General features: G+C 36.8%; 1 protein-coding gene across 1 annotated transcript in view; it reads left to right on the top strand.

Moving 5' to 3' along the window:
• Positions 1-14718, top strand: part of LOC111144480 (disintegrin and metalloproteinase domain-containing protein 18-like) — a 150709-nt gene that overhangs the window by 107275 nt on the left and 28716 nt on the right. The window contains exon 18 of the mRNA XM_022498782.1: positions 2148-2228. Coding sequence (XP_022354490.1) covers positions 2148-2228 — 81 coding nt within the window. The remainder of the gene's footprint in view (positions 1-2147; positions 2229-14718) is intronic.

Here is a 14718-nt window from a genome sequence, read left to right as displayed (position 1 = left end):
TTCCTCCACCATCTTGCTCCTCCCCCTGTTTTGTTTTGTTTTTGAGAAATAGTCATTCTGTTTTCATGGTGGCTGCACAATTTTACATTCTCACTAGTAATTCACAAGGGTTCCAATTTGACTACTTCTTTACTAACACTTACTTTCTGTTTTGTTTTGTTTGGATAATAACCATCTTAACAGGTAGGAAGTGATATTTTATTGAGTTTTTAATTTTCATTTTCCTAACAATTAGTGATGTAGAACTTTTTTTCACAAGCTTATTGGCTATCCCTATATCTTCTTTGGAGAAATGTCTATTTAAGTCTTCTGTCCATTTTTAATTTAGTATTGGTTTTTGTAATTGTTGAGTTTAAAGAATGCTACATGTACATTGGATGACAATCCCTTACCAGATCATGATTTGTTAATATTTTCTCCCATTCTATGGATTGCCTTCTCAGTCTCTTGATAGTGTCCTTTGGCACATGAAAGTCGTCTTAATTTTTTTGAAGTCCAATGTACCTGTTCTTTCTTTTGTTCCTTATCATTGGGTGTCATATTGAAAAAAATCATTTCCAAATTAATGTTATGAAGCTTTCCCCTATGTCTTCTGAGTTTTATTATTTGGCTCTTTAGGTCTTGAATCCTTTTGAGTTAATTTTTGCATATGGTGTAAGATCTAATTTCATTCTTTTGCATATGGATATCCAATTTTCCAGGATCATTTGTTGAAAAGATTATGTTTTGCCTTTGAATGGTCTTGGCAGCAAAATTATTTGACCGTATATGCAAGGATTTATGTCTTGGCTAATATATTCCATTCATCAATATTTCTGAATTTATGCCAAAACTACTGTTTTCATTGCTGTAGCTTTTTAGAAGGTTGTGATATCAAGAAGTGTAATTTCTCCCACTTTGTTCTGTTTTTAGGCTGTTTTGGCTATTTGATGTCCCTTGAAATTCCATCTTATGATGGGTTTTCTATTTCTGAAAAAGTGTCTTTAGAATTAGCATCTTAACAATGTCTTTCAGTCCATGAACACAGGGTATCTTTCTATATATTTATACCTTCACATCACTTACCTGCTTGGTTTAGTTGGTTAATAATAGTTAATACTGTTTCAAATTGAATTATTTTCTTAATTTTTCACAATTTTTATTGCTAGTGTAAAGAAATGAATTTATTTTTTGTATGTTAATATGTTATCCTGAAACTTTACTGAATTTGCCAATTAGTTTTGAAAAGCTTATTTGTGTGTATAGAGACTTTAGGGTTTTCTATATATAAGATTATGTCATCTGCAAACAGATAATTTTACTTCTTTCTATACAGTCTGTATGCCTCTTATTTATTTTTATCACCAAATTTCTTTGGCTAGAATTTCCAAAATTATGTTGGAAAGAGGAGGCAAATGTAGGCTGGAATATGCAACATCACTTATGTATTGGGTGTATGTTAATTTTCAGGAAATAATTTCAAAAATCTAATTTTTATTCTTATTATCTTCATATTTTCAATGTACTATTTATAATTTATGTGACTTTTAAAAATAAAACAAAAAAAATGTAAGCCAGGATGACAGTTAACAAAATTTTGAAAGGTAAATGAGGCAAAAGTTATATATACAGGTGACTAATTACCACTAGATTACCCATTTTGACATAACAAGGGTTTTACAATGGATACAAATGTAGTTAAAATATTTTTGTTGACAAATTATTCTTATCAATATTTAACAAATATTCATGATAATAATCCAAAATACTAACATATTTGAAACTCAAACAAAATTAATGAATTTTGTTCTAATTTTTGAGGGGACAAATCATTAATATTAATCTAGCTAATTATTTATAATAGAACATTAACATAATGTAGAAAATTCTCCTGATGGAGATTTTCAATTCAATTCCAAATTCTAAGTATCAAAACCCAAATTATATTACATTATCATAAAAATTACATCAAGGCAAACATCTTCAGTTATTTTTCTTTTTTCTATTGTTTAGATTTTTTATTGAAATGCTAGAATCTTTGTATCAGAATCAGAGTAATATGGAATAAAATGTCTCAACTGGAGCATCTCTTATGTGTATATAACAAATAATTCTTTTCTCATATTACTTCAAATGTGTGACTATGAAATACCTTTGTTTTATTTTAGTACTGTATAAATAAAACCTGCAAAGAAGTTCATTTGGCAGGAAACAAATGTAATGCTGTTACAAAATGCAGAGGAAATGGAGTAAGTAAGTTTTCTTTTTGTAGTTCTAAATTAAATGTTATTTTTGTGGGTAATTCAAATTAAAGTTTATCTTACTGGGGAGAACTGAGAGTCTAGTTACTTTTAAACTGAACTTGCAAAGGAATAGCTAACCAATATAAAGAAAATAATTGGGGTGATAAATGTATGCCATTTGCGTCAACATGGATGGAACTGGAGGGGATTATGCTAAGTGAAATAAATCCAATAGAGAAAGATAATTATCATACGGTTTCACTCATATGTGGAACATAAGGACTAGACTGGAGGACCATAGGGGAAGGGATGGAAAACTGAATGGGAAGAAATCAGAGAGGAAGACAAACCATGAAAGACTCCAGACTCTAGGAAACAAACTGAGGGTTACAGAAGGGAGGAGGGTGGAAGAATGGGGTAACTAGGTGATGGGTATTAAGGAAGACAGGTGTTGTGATAAGCACTGGGTATTATACAAAACTTATGAATCATTGAACACTACATCAAAAACTAATGATATACTCTATGTTGGCTAATTTAACATAATCATCAAAAATAAATAAAAAGATAAAAGAAAAATAAAGAAAATCAGTGGAGCTAATTAAAACACTGTTAAACAAACTGTACTACATCTGTTGATTTTATTGTGAAAATCCACAATTTATGAATTAATAGCATGTTTGAATGAAAAACACTTATTCTTTTCTTATGCCAATAAATGTATAATTTACTTATAATTATGAACATATTTTGTTCTCCCTCATTTTCTTATTAATTAAAATTTATAGCTATATAATGTTTTATAGAGAGTACACTTAAAAACCTGTTGACATGTTAGCGAATTTTCAGATTGTTCCTATGAAGAGGTTTCCAGTCGGATATGTATCCTCATGCAAAAATTTTTTATTTCTTCCCAATGGCTTATCTATCTTAATCTGCTAATACAAATCTGCTGTTACTTTTGTATTTAATTTTTACATCTTAAAATTTATAGTTTTGGTCCCTTTAAAAGTATTTTTCCTGAAAGAAAATCAGTGTAAGATACAGTCAACATTATAGGAATTATTCCAGATTTACAATATTTATCAGTATTCAATTTATAATTTTTAATTTGATTGGATTTAGAATATATAAAATACCTATTCCATTGTCTTTAGTTTTCCAGAGGCTGTTAACAAAGAGGATAACTACATTTTCATGTTTTGTTTTTTACTCTCTATAGTTATAATTATTGACCTTATCTTTTGCTTTCCATTGTTTAATTATCTGTTTTAGGTCTCAGCCCAGATTATTTTTATTAAGTCTCAAAACAAAGTTATAGATGATAAATTATTGATACTGTTCCACTGGATACAAATTTGTTTTCTTTGCCTACTACCATTTAGATTCCATTTTTATTTTACTTAGTTTTTGGATTTTTAAATAAAATTTTTCTTTTTTTATTAATATATCCCTATGTCCAGCATATACTTTATGTTATTTATTTTATTTTTTATTTTTTAAAAAATTTTATTTATTTATTTGACAAAGAGAGAAATAGCAAGAGAGGGAACACAAGCAAGGGGAGTGAGAGAGGGAGAAGCAGGCTTCCCACCCAGCAGGGAACCCAATGCAGAGCTTTATCCCAGGACCCTGGAATCATGACCTGAGCTGAAGACAGATGCTTAATGACTGAGCTACCCAGGAGCCATATTTTTTTTTATTTTATTTTTCCAGTGTTCCAAGATTCACACCCAGTGCTCCATGCAGTACGTGCCCTTCTTAACACCCACCACCAGGCTCACCCATCCCCTGAAATGCCCTTGCATCCAAAAGCCTCAGTTTGTTTCTCAGAGTTCACAGTCTCTCATGTTTCCTCTCCACCTCTGATTTCCCCTAATTCACTTTTCCTCTCCTTCTCCTAATGTCCTACATGTTATTCCTTATGTTCCACAAGTAAGTGTAGTCATAGGATAATTGACTCTCTCTGCTTGACTTATTTCACTCAGCATAGTCTACTCCAGTCCCATCCATGTATCACCATGGACCCAACAAAGTTGGGTATTCATCCTTTCTGATGGCTGTGTAATACTCCATTGTATATATGGACCATATCTTCTTTATCCATTCATCTGTTGAAGGGCATCCTGGTTCTTTCCGCTGTTTGGGGACTGTGGCCATTGCTGTTATGAACATTGGGGTACAGATGTCTCTTCTTTTCACTACATCTGTATCTTTGGGGTAAATACCCAGTAGTGCAATTGCCTGATGGGTTATAGGGTAACTCTATTTTTAATTTTTTAAGGAATATCCATACTGTTTTCCAAAGTGGCTGCACCAACTTGCATTATCCCCAACAGTGTAAGAGGGTTCCCCTTTTTCCACATCCTCTCCAACACGTGTTGTTTCCTGTCCCGTTTTTTTTTTTTTTTTTTCCATTCTAACTGGTGTAAGGTGGTATCTCAATGTGGTTTTGATTTGAATCTCCCTGGTGGCTAATGATGATGAACATATTTTCATGTGTCTGTTAGCCATTTGTATATGTCTTCTTTGGAGAAGTGTCTATTCATGTCTTCTGCCCATTTTTTGACATGATTATCTGTTTTGTGTGCACTGAGTTTGTGTGCCCATTTTTTGACGTGATTATCTGTTTTGTGTGCACTTTATAGATCTTGGATATCAGCCCTTTGTCTGTAGTGTCATTTGCGAATATCTTCTCCCATTCCGTGGGTTGCCTCCTTGTTTTGTTGACTGTTTCCTTTGCTGTGCAGAAAATTTTAATCTTGATGAAGTCTCAAAACTTCATTTTTGCTTTTGTTTCCTTTTTCTTTGGAGACATATCTTAAAAGAAGCTGCTGTGGCTGATGTCAAAGAGGTTACTGCCTGTGTTCCCTAGGATTTTGATAGATTCCTGCCTCATGTTGAGGTCTGTTATCTGTTTCAAGTTTATCTTTGTATATGCTGTAAGAGAATGGTCGAATTTCATTCTTCTATACATAACTGTCTAATTTTCCCAGCGCCATTTATTGAAGAGACTGTCTTTTTTTTCCACTGGATATTTTTTCCTGCTTTGTCAAAGATTAGTTGACCATAGAGTTGTGGGTCCATATCTGGACTCTGGACTCTGTTCCACTGGTCTATGTGTCTGTTTTGTGCCAGTACCATGCTGTCTTGGTGATCACACTTTGTAGTAAAGCTTGAAATCAGGCAACATGATGCTCCCAGCTTTGTTTTTCTTTTTCAACATTTCCTTAGCAATTCAGGGTCTTTTCTGGTTCCACACTAATTTTAGGATTGTTCATTCCAGCACTTTGAAAAATGCTGGTGGAATTTTGATCAGGATGGCATTGAAAGTATATATTGCTCTGGGCAGTATAGACATTTTAACAGTTTATTCTTTTGATCAATGAGTCTGGAATGCTTTTCCATCTTTCTGTGTCTTCTTCAATTTCTTTCATGAGAGTTCTCTAGTTCCTTGAGTACAGATCCTTTACCTCTTTAGTTAGGTTTATTCCCAGGTATCTTATGGTTCTTGGTGCTAGAGTAAGTGGAATCGATTCTCTAATTTCCATTTCTATATTTTCATTGTTAGTGTATAAGAAAGCAACTGATTTCTGTGCATTTATTTTGTATCCTGCTGCATTACTGAATTGCTGTGAGTTCTAGTAGTTTGGGGGTAGAGTCATTTGGATTTTCCATATAAAGTATCATGTCATCTGCAAAGAGAGCATTTGACTTCTTCTTTGTCAATTTGAATACCCTTTGTTATTATTTTTGTTGTTGTTGTTGTCTGATTGCTGTTGCTAAGACTTCTAGTACTATGTTGAACAACAGTGGGAGAATGGACATCCTTTTCGTGTTTCTGATCTCAAGGGGAAGGCTGTCAGCTTTTCCCCATTGAGAATGATATTTTTAGCTGTGGGTTTTTCATACATAGATATTTTGAAGATGAGGAATGTTCCCTCAATCCCTATACTTTGAGGAGTTTTAATGAGGAATGGATGTTGGATTTTGTGAAATGTATTTTCTGCATCAATTTAGAGGACGATTTATTTCGTTTCTCTTCCCTTATTGATTTGTTCGATTTGTTCTATCACATTGATTTGTGAATGTTGAACCACCCTTGCATCCCAGGGAAAAATCCCACCTGCTCATGATAGATAATCTTTTTAATGTACAGCTGGATCCTATTAGCTAGGATCTTGTTGAGAATCAATTGTATTCATATTCATCAGAGATATTGGTCTGAAATTCTCCTTTTTAATGCGGACTTTGCGTGGTTTGGAGATCAGGGTAATGCTGGCCTCATAGAAAGAGTCTGGAAATTTTCCTTCTGTTTCTGTTTTTTTGAAACAGCTTCAGGAGAATAAGTGTTAATTCTTCTTCTTAATTCTATTTGGTAGATTTCCCCAGGGAATACCAGGAATTTCCCCAGGGAATACGTCAGGTCTTGGGCTCTTGTTTTTTGGGAGGTTTTTGATCACTCCTTCAATCTCATTATGAGATATTGGTCTGTTCTCTGAGAAATAGAGAAATTCTCTATTTCTTCCTGTTTCAGTCTTGGAAGTTTAGAGGTTTCCAGGAATGCATCCATTTCTCCTAGGTTGTTTAACTTATTGGCATGTAGCTGTTGATAATAATTTCAGATGATTGTCTCTATTTCCTTGGTGTTAGTCATGATCTCTCTCCTTTCATTCATAATTTTATTAATTTGGGTCCTCTCTTATCTTTTGAATTAGTTTGGCCAGTGGTTTATTGATCTTACTGATTCTTTGCAAGGACCAGCTTCTAGTTTTGTTGATGTGTTCTACAGTATCTTTAGTTTCTAATTCATTGTTCTCTGCTCTAATCTTGATTATTTCCCTTCTTGTGCCTGGTGCTGGCTTAATTTGCTGTTGATTTTCCAGTTCTTTGAGGTGTAGAGAGCTGGTGCATTTAGTATTTTTCAATTTTTTTGAGTGAGGCTTGGATGGCTATGTATTTCCCCCTTAGAACCCCCTATGCTGTTTCCCATAGGTTTTGGACTGATGTGTCTTCATTCTCATTGGTTTGCATGAATTGTTTAAGTTCTTCTTTGATCTCCTGGTTGATCCAAGCCTTCTTAAGCAAGGTGGTCTTTAGCTTCCACGTGTTTGAATTTCTTCCAAACTTTTCCTTGTGGTTTCAAAGCATTGTGATCTGAGAATATGCAGGGAATAATCTCAATCTTTTGGTATAGGTTGAGTCCTGACTTGTGACCCAGTATGTGGTATATTCTGGAGAAGGCTCCATGTGCACTCGAGAAGAATGACTATTCTGTTGTTTTAGGGTGGAATGTTCTGTATATATCTATGAGGTCCATCTGGTCCAATGTGACATTCAAAGCTTTTGTTTCTTTATTGATTTTCTGCTTGGATGATCTGTATATTACTGAGAGTGGTATGTTAAGATCCCCTACAATTAATGTGTTAATATCAATATGACTCTTTATTTGGGTTAGCAGTTGACTGATGTAGTTGGCTGCTCCCATATTGGGGGCATAAATATTTATAATTGTTAAGTCTTCTGGTTGGATATACCCTTTAAGAATGATGTAGTGTTGGGGCACTTGGGTGGCTCAGTGGGTTAAGCCTCTGCCTTCAGCTCAGGTCGTGGTCTCAGGGTCCTGGGATCGAGCCCCATGTCGGGCTCTCTGCTCAGCGGAGAGCCTGCTTCCCCCTCTCTCTCTGCCTGCCTCTCTGCCTGCTTGTGATCTCTCTCTCTGTCAAATAAATAAAATCTTTTAAAAAATATGATGTAGTGTCTTTCTGTATCTCTGACTATGGTCTTCAGCTTAAAATCTAATTTATCTGATATGAGAATTGCTTCCCCAGCTTTATTTTGAGGCCCACTGACATGAAAGATTCTTCTCCATACCTTCATTTTCAGACTGGATGTATCTTTAAGTTCCAAATATGTCTGTTGTACACAGCATATGGACTTGTCCTGTGATTTTATCCAATCTGCAAGCCCTGTGTGGTTTTATGGGAGCCTTTAGACCATTCTTGTTGAAAGTGATTATTGAAGGAATAGTTTTTATTGACATCATGTTGCCTGTGAAGTCCTTGTTTCTATAGATTATCTCCGTAAATTTCTGTTCTGAGACTCTTGCGTTCTTTCTTCTTTTATAGAACCCCCCCCCCTTAATATTTCTTGTAGTGCTGGGTTGGTGGTCACATCTTTTAAACCTTGCCAATCTTGGAAGCTCATTATCTCTCCCTTCATTTCGAATGTCAACCTTGCTGGATAAAATATTCTTGACTGCATGTTCTTCTCATATAGTGCCTTGAATATGTCTTGCCAGCCCTTTCTGGCTTGCCAGGTTTCCGTGGACAGATCATTATTCTGATTGGACTTCTCTCTGAACTTAAGGAATCTCTTCCCCCTACCTGCCCTTAGGACTTCTTGTTAAAATTATAATACCTGAATTTCACAATCAAGTGTCTGGAGTCTTTCTAGACTTGTTGATCTTGGGTGGGGGGGTGTCCTTTCTGCCTCTAGAACACAAACACTTGTTCCATTCCCCAGACTTGGGAAAGTTTCATCCAGAATTTGTTCAAGTATATCTTCTAGTCTTCTTTCTTTCTCCACCCCCTTAGGTATCCCAATAATTTTGACACTGGAACGTTTCATGGCATCATTTATTTCCATAATTCTGTTTTTGTGGCTTCTAAGCTGCTTGTTCCAGGCCTCCTCCTGATCCTTCTTATCCATTGGTCTTCTAGATAACTAATTTTATCTTCTGCCTCAGTTACCCTAGCTGTTAGAGTATTTAGATTAGACTGGATCTCATTGATAACATTTTTTAACTTCTGCCAGATCAGCTCTCACTTCTGCCCTTAGAGATTCTATGTTGTCACTAATGGTTTTCTCCAACCTTGCCATTGCCTGGATAATTGTTATCCTGAATTCCCTTTCCGACATACTGTTTATGTCCATATCCTATAGTTCTCTGGCAGAGGGCACAGTCTGTGATTTTTCCCTCTGTTGAGTGTTCCTTCTCCTAGTTATTTTGGTGAGAGGTAGTTGAGGGGATGTATAGCTGAATGTATCAACCACGATCAAGGCAAGGTGCACCATGGAAAGTTTCAGAGCACTCAGAAGTCACCACCAAAAATAAAGAAAAGAGATAAAAACAGAGAGAAAGGGAGAAAAAAAAGAGAGAAAATCCAACCAAAATGAGTCCCAAAAGTAAGATTTACATGGTACATAAACAAGAATGAACAAACAAAAAGACTGACAAAAGTAAATGACAAGAAAAATAAGAAAATCCAGCCAAAATGCATCCCAAGTATAAGATTTATATAATAACCAGAATGAAAACAAGTACAGAGAAATACTAACAGAAGAATAAGATGGGAGGGTGGTTATAAATCCTTGATGTGGAGAAGGAAGTTTATTTTGGTTCTTCCTGGGTATATCTTGTTATCTTTGTTAAAGAAAAAGAAACCCTTGTATATGTATGAAAAAATTTCAAGTTAAAAAGTTATTATAAAGTATGTTGCATTATGATGTATGTAGCTATAATGGTAAGTAGGTTAAAAAAATTAAAAGAACAAGAATCGTCAAGAACTAATTAAAAAAAAGAAAGAGAAAGGGAGAAAAGAAAAAGAAAAAGAAAGAAGAAAGAGAAAGAAAGAAAGAAGAAAGAAAGAAAGGAAGGAAGGAAGGAAGGAAGGAAGGAAGAAAGAAAGAAAGAAAGAAAGAAAGAAAGAAAGAAAGAAAGAAAAAGAAAGAAATATCTATGAAATATACAAGTTTTGGAGCAATATCAGGAGCTTAATATATTGTTTTCTCCTGCTGTTGGGGTTCTACAGTTTTATGGGGACCCTGTGGTGGATGTTCTCTTGTTCTTTTGGCTTCTCAAGGAGAGGCCTGTTCTGTTGTTTTCCAGTCAATCTTGCTTCAGTTGAGTTGCCCTGCCCCCTCTCAAGGGGCTTGGGCTGTGCAAATTGGTTTTTCAGGCTTTTGTTCTCTGGAGGTTTTTGTTCTTTGATGGCTTTTTGTGGCTTTTCAGAGGGTCAGAACAAAGAATCTGTCTGCACCAATACCTCCACCTCAGAGAGAAACCTCAGTCTGCACCCCTCTGGATGGTCCAGAACACACAGACTCCCCCTCTTCAAGCTCTGCTGAACCTCCCACAGGAGGTGTGCACCCCCAGCCATGTCCCAGTTGTCACGGGAGGCCCTACTTGTCTTTGCACCCCCATGCCACAATACTGCAAGAGATAGTGATCGAGGGAGCCCACTTCTGATGGTTGCCTTTGCTGGGACTACTGTCTGTAGTCCAGGCCCACACTGGGTGCACTCAGATCCCACAGCTGCACAGGTCATGGAAGGCTATGGGCCAAGGGATATGGACCGGAGTTTGCACTGGGTTCTCTCAGGCACAGGTAGAAGTGTGCCTAGTCCTTAGAGTTGGTGCAAGCAGTGGAAATCAGCAGGCTCAGGGGCCATGGACTGGGGGCCCCACTGGACTCTGCCACAGGTGGTCACTGTCGGTGACCATGCTGGGACCATGGACTTAGGCCCCTGCCTGTGAACGCTGTATTCCACCAGTCGCCCCGTAAGATCTTTTGCTCTTTTTGAGTGCTTTTAACCAGTCTCCCAAGTTAATGCTGGTCCCCAATCACAGGGCACTTTTGTATTGGGGTATTACTTTCTGTTTATCCTCCAATATCAGTTGGAGCATTCCCACTCTGCTTTACCAGTCCACTGGTGTCTTCTGCCCCCAAAAAGATCCACAAGTATATAATCTTACATCTCAGGCTGATTTCATGGGTGTTCAGAGTGTACTGGTAGATACTTAGCTCATTTTAGGGGACCAGCTGAAACAGGGTCTCCTACTTCTCCACCATCTTGCCCCTCCCTCTCAGCATATAAATAAAAATTTTCACTATGAAATGACATACATAAAATAAGTAAATAAGATGAAATGTCTGCATTTATTTTAAGATTTCTCTATGCCTATTAATTTCAAAATTAAAATGCTAAGTAAAATCCAACTGAATCTAGAAGCTCTGTTTACTTTCCAGTGGCATCTCACCAGATAGACAACTCCATTATTTACAATCGAAAGGGTTGACTTATAACTATAATTTGCAATTTTAATTCAACTTTTGAGCATGTAGTTGTTTAGAAATCTTATTGTAAAATATTGGCAGGCATTGTACTGTTCTTTTTTTATTTCTGATACATACTATTTTTTATTAATAAGACTATTTTTTAGAGCAGTTTTAGGTTCACAGAAAACTTGAGGGAAAAATAGAGAATTTTCCCAAATATCTCTTTTCTTGACACATGTATCGCCTCCCCCAATGTCAACATCCTGCACCAAAGGTGTACATTTGTTATTATTTATGAACATACATTGACATATCATAATCACCTAAACTATTGGTAGTTTACATTAGGGTTCATTCTCTGTGTTGTACATTTTATGGTTTTGGATGAATATAAAATATATCCTTTATTATAATACCATAAAAGAATTTCACTGGCCTAAAAATCTTCTGTGCTTTCCCTCTGTAAGCCTTCCCCCAACCTATAATCTGTTATATTTTTACTGTCTCCATAGTTGTGCCTTTTCCAGAATGTTTTATAGTTGAGATCATACAGTATATAGCCTTGTCAGAGTAGCTTCTTTCTTTCTTTCTTTCTTTTTTTTTTTTTCAGAGTAGCTTCTTTCACTTAGTAATATATACTTAAGGTTCCTTCATGTCTGATGTCTGGATTTTCCACAGTTTCCCCTTAATACCCATTTATTTATTCACCACTGAAAGACATATTGGTTGCTTCCAAATTTTTGCAGTTATGAATATAACCACTTAAATATTCATGTGCAGATTTTTGTGAAAAGATAAGTCTCCAACTCTTTTGGGTATATACTTTACTTTAAATTAGGCTCCCTAGCAATATATCATTTTATTAATTATCTAAATATATCAAGAATTTAAAAACAATAGATTATATTGAAAATTTTAGTTATTGACTATAAGTGGTGGACATTCCTGAATCTGGTCCCCATTGTTAAAGACAAAGGTTTCAATATTCAATTCCATGTCTTTCTTTCATGCAACATGCTTTTTTTAATTTAATTTTATTTTTTCAGTGTACCAAGATTCATTGTTTATGCACCACACCCAGTGCTTTATGCAATACGTGTCCTTCTTAATACCCACCACCAGGCTCACCCATTCCCCCCACCCCTCCAAAACCCTCAGTTTGTTTCTCAGCATCCACAGTCTCTCCTGGCTCATCTCCCCCTCCAATTTCCCCCAACTCACTTCTCCTTTCCTCCACCCAATGTCCTCCATATTATTCCTTGTACTACACAAGTAAGTGAAACCATATGACAATTGACTTTCTCTGCTTGACTTATTTCACTCAGCATAATCTACTCCAGTCCCATCCATGTTGATACAAAAGTTGGGTATTCATCCTTTTTGATGGAGTCATAATATTCCATTGTGTATATGGAACATATCTTCTTTATCCATTCATCTATTGAAGGGCATCTTGGCTCTTTCCACAGTTTGGTGATTGTAGCCATTGCTGTTATGAACATTGGGGTACAGATGTCCCTTCTTTTCACTACATCCTTATCTTTGGGTAAATACCCAATAGTTCAATTGCAAGGTCATAAGGTAGTTCTATTTTTAATTTCTTAAGGAATCTCCACACTGTTTTCCAAAGTAGCTGTACCAATTTGCATTCCCATCAACAGTATAAGATGTTGTATATAAAAAGTTATCTCCAGGGAGGAGTCAAGATGGTGGAGAAGTAGCAGGCTGAAACTACTTCAGGTAGCGGGAGATCAGCTAGATAGCTTATCTAAAGATTGCAAACACCTACAAATCCAACGGGAGATTGAAGAAAGAAGAACAGCAATTCTAGAAACAGAAAATCAACCACTTTCTGAAAGGTAGGACTGGCGGAGAAGGGAATCCAAAGCAACGGGAAGATAGACCGCGGGGGAAGGGGCCGGCTCCCGGCAAGCGGCGGAGCAACGGAGCACAAAATCAGGACTTTTAAAAGTCTGTTCCGCTGAGGGACATCGCTCCAGAGGCTTAACCGGGGTGAAGCCCACGCAGGTCAGCGTGGCCTCAGGTCCCACAGGGTCACAGAAGGATCGGGGGTGTCTGAGTGTCGCAGAGCTTACAGGTATTAGAACGGGGAAGCTGGCTACAGAGACAGAGCCAAGGAGTGAGCTCTAAGCTCGGGGTTACCTTGAACCGGTGGCAGGCTCGGTCAGCTTGGAGCACGCCGGAGGCCAGGGTGACGGGAGTAATTGGACGCTATTCTCTGAGGGCGCACTGAGGAGTGGGGCCCCGGGGTCTCGGCTCCTCCGGGCCGGAGACTGGGAGGCCGCCATCTTCATTCCTATCCTCTGGAACTCTATGGAAAGCGATCAGGGAACAAAAGCTCCTGAAAGCAAACCCCAGCGGATTACTCAGCCCGGCCCCTGGTAAGGGCAGTGCAACTCCTCCTGGGGCAAAGACACTTGAGAATCCCTACAACAGACCCCTCCCCCAGAAGATCAACAAGAAATCCAGCCAGGACCAAGTTCACCTACCAAGGAGTGCAGTTTCAATACTAAGGAGAGCAGCGGAATTCCAGAGGAGGAGAAAGCAAAGCAAGGAACTCATGGCTTTCTCCCAATGATTCTTTGGCCTTGCAGTTAATTTAATTTTTTTTTCTTTTTCAATTTATTTTTCTCTTCTTCTGCTAATTTTTTTTAACTTTTACCCTTTTCTTTTTTAACGTTTTTTAACTAGCTTATCTAATATATATATATTTTTTTCCTTTTTATATTTTTTCTTTATTGGTTTTCTTTTTCTAATTGTTTCTTTCTTTTTTTTTTTTTTTTCTTTCTGAACCTTTTTATCCCCTTTCTACCCCCTCACGATTTGGGATTTTTTCTGATTTGACTAAAGCATATTTTCCTGGGGTTGTTGCCACCCTTTTAGTATTTTACTTGCTCCTTCATATACTCTTATCTGGACAAAATGACAAGGCAGAAAAATTCACCACAAAAAAAAGAACAAGAGGCAGTACCAAAGGCTAGGGACCTAATCAATACAGACATTGGTAATATGTCAGATCTAGAGTTCAGAATGATGATTCTCAAGGTTTTAGCCAGGCTCAAAAAAGGCATGGAAGATATTAGAGAAACCCTCTCGGGAGATATAAAAGCCCTTTCTGGAGAAATAAAAGAACTAAAATCTAACCAAGTTGAAATTTAAAAAGCCATTAATGAGGTGCAATCAAAAATGGAGGCTCTCACTGCTAGGATAAATGAGGCAGAAGAAAGAATTAGTGATATAGAAGACCAAATGACAGAGAATAAAGAAGCTGAGCAAAAGAGGGACAAACAGTTACTGGACCATGAGGGGAGAATTCGAGAGATAAGTGACACCATAAGACGAAACAACATTAGAATAATTGGGATTCCAGAAGAAGAGGAAACAGAGAGGGGAGCAGAAGGTATATTGGAGAGA

This window comes from Enhydra lutris, unplaced genomic scaffold, assembly GCF_002288905.1.
Source record: "Enhydra lutris kenyoni isolate GAN:26980312 unplaced genomic scaffold, ASM228890v2 scaffoldscaffold11, whole genome shotgun sequence".
NCBI lineage: Eukaryota > Metazoa > Chordata > Mammalia > Carnivora > Mustelidae > Enhydra > Enhydra lutris.
The sequence above is the reverse complement of the archived record's forward strand: the minus strand, read 5'-3'. Positions and strand labels throughout refer to the sequence as shown.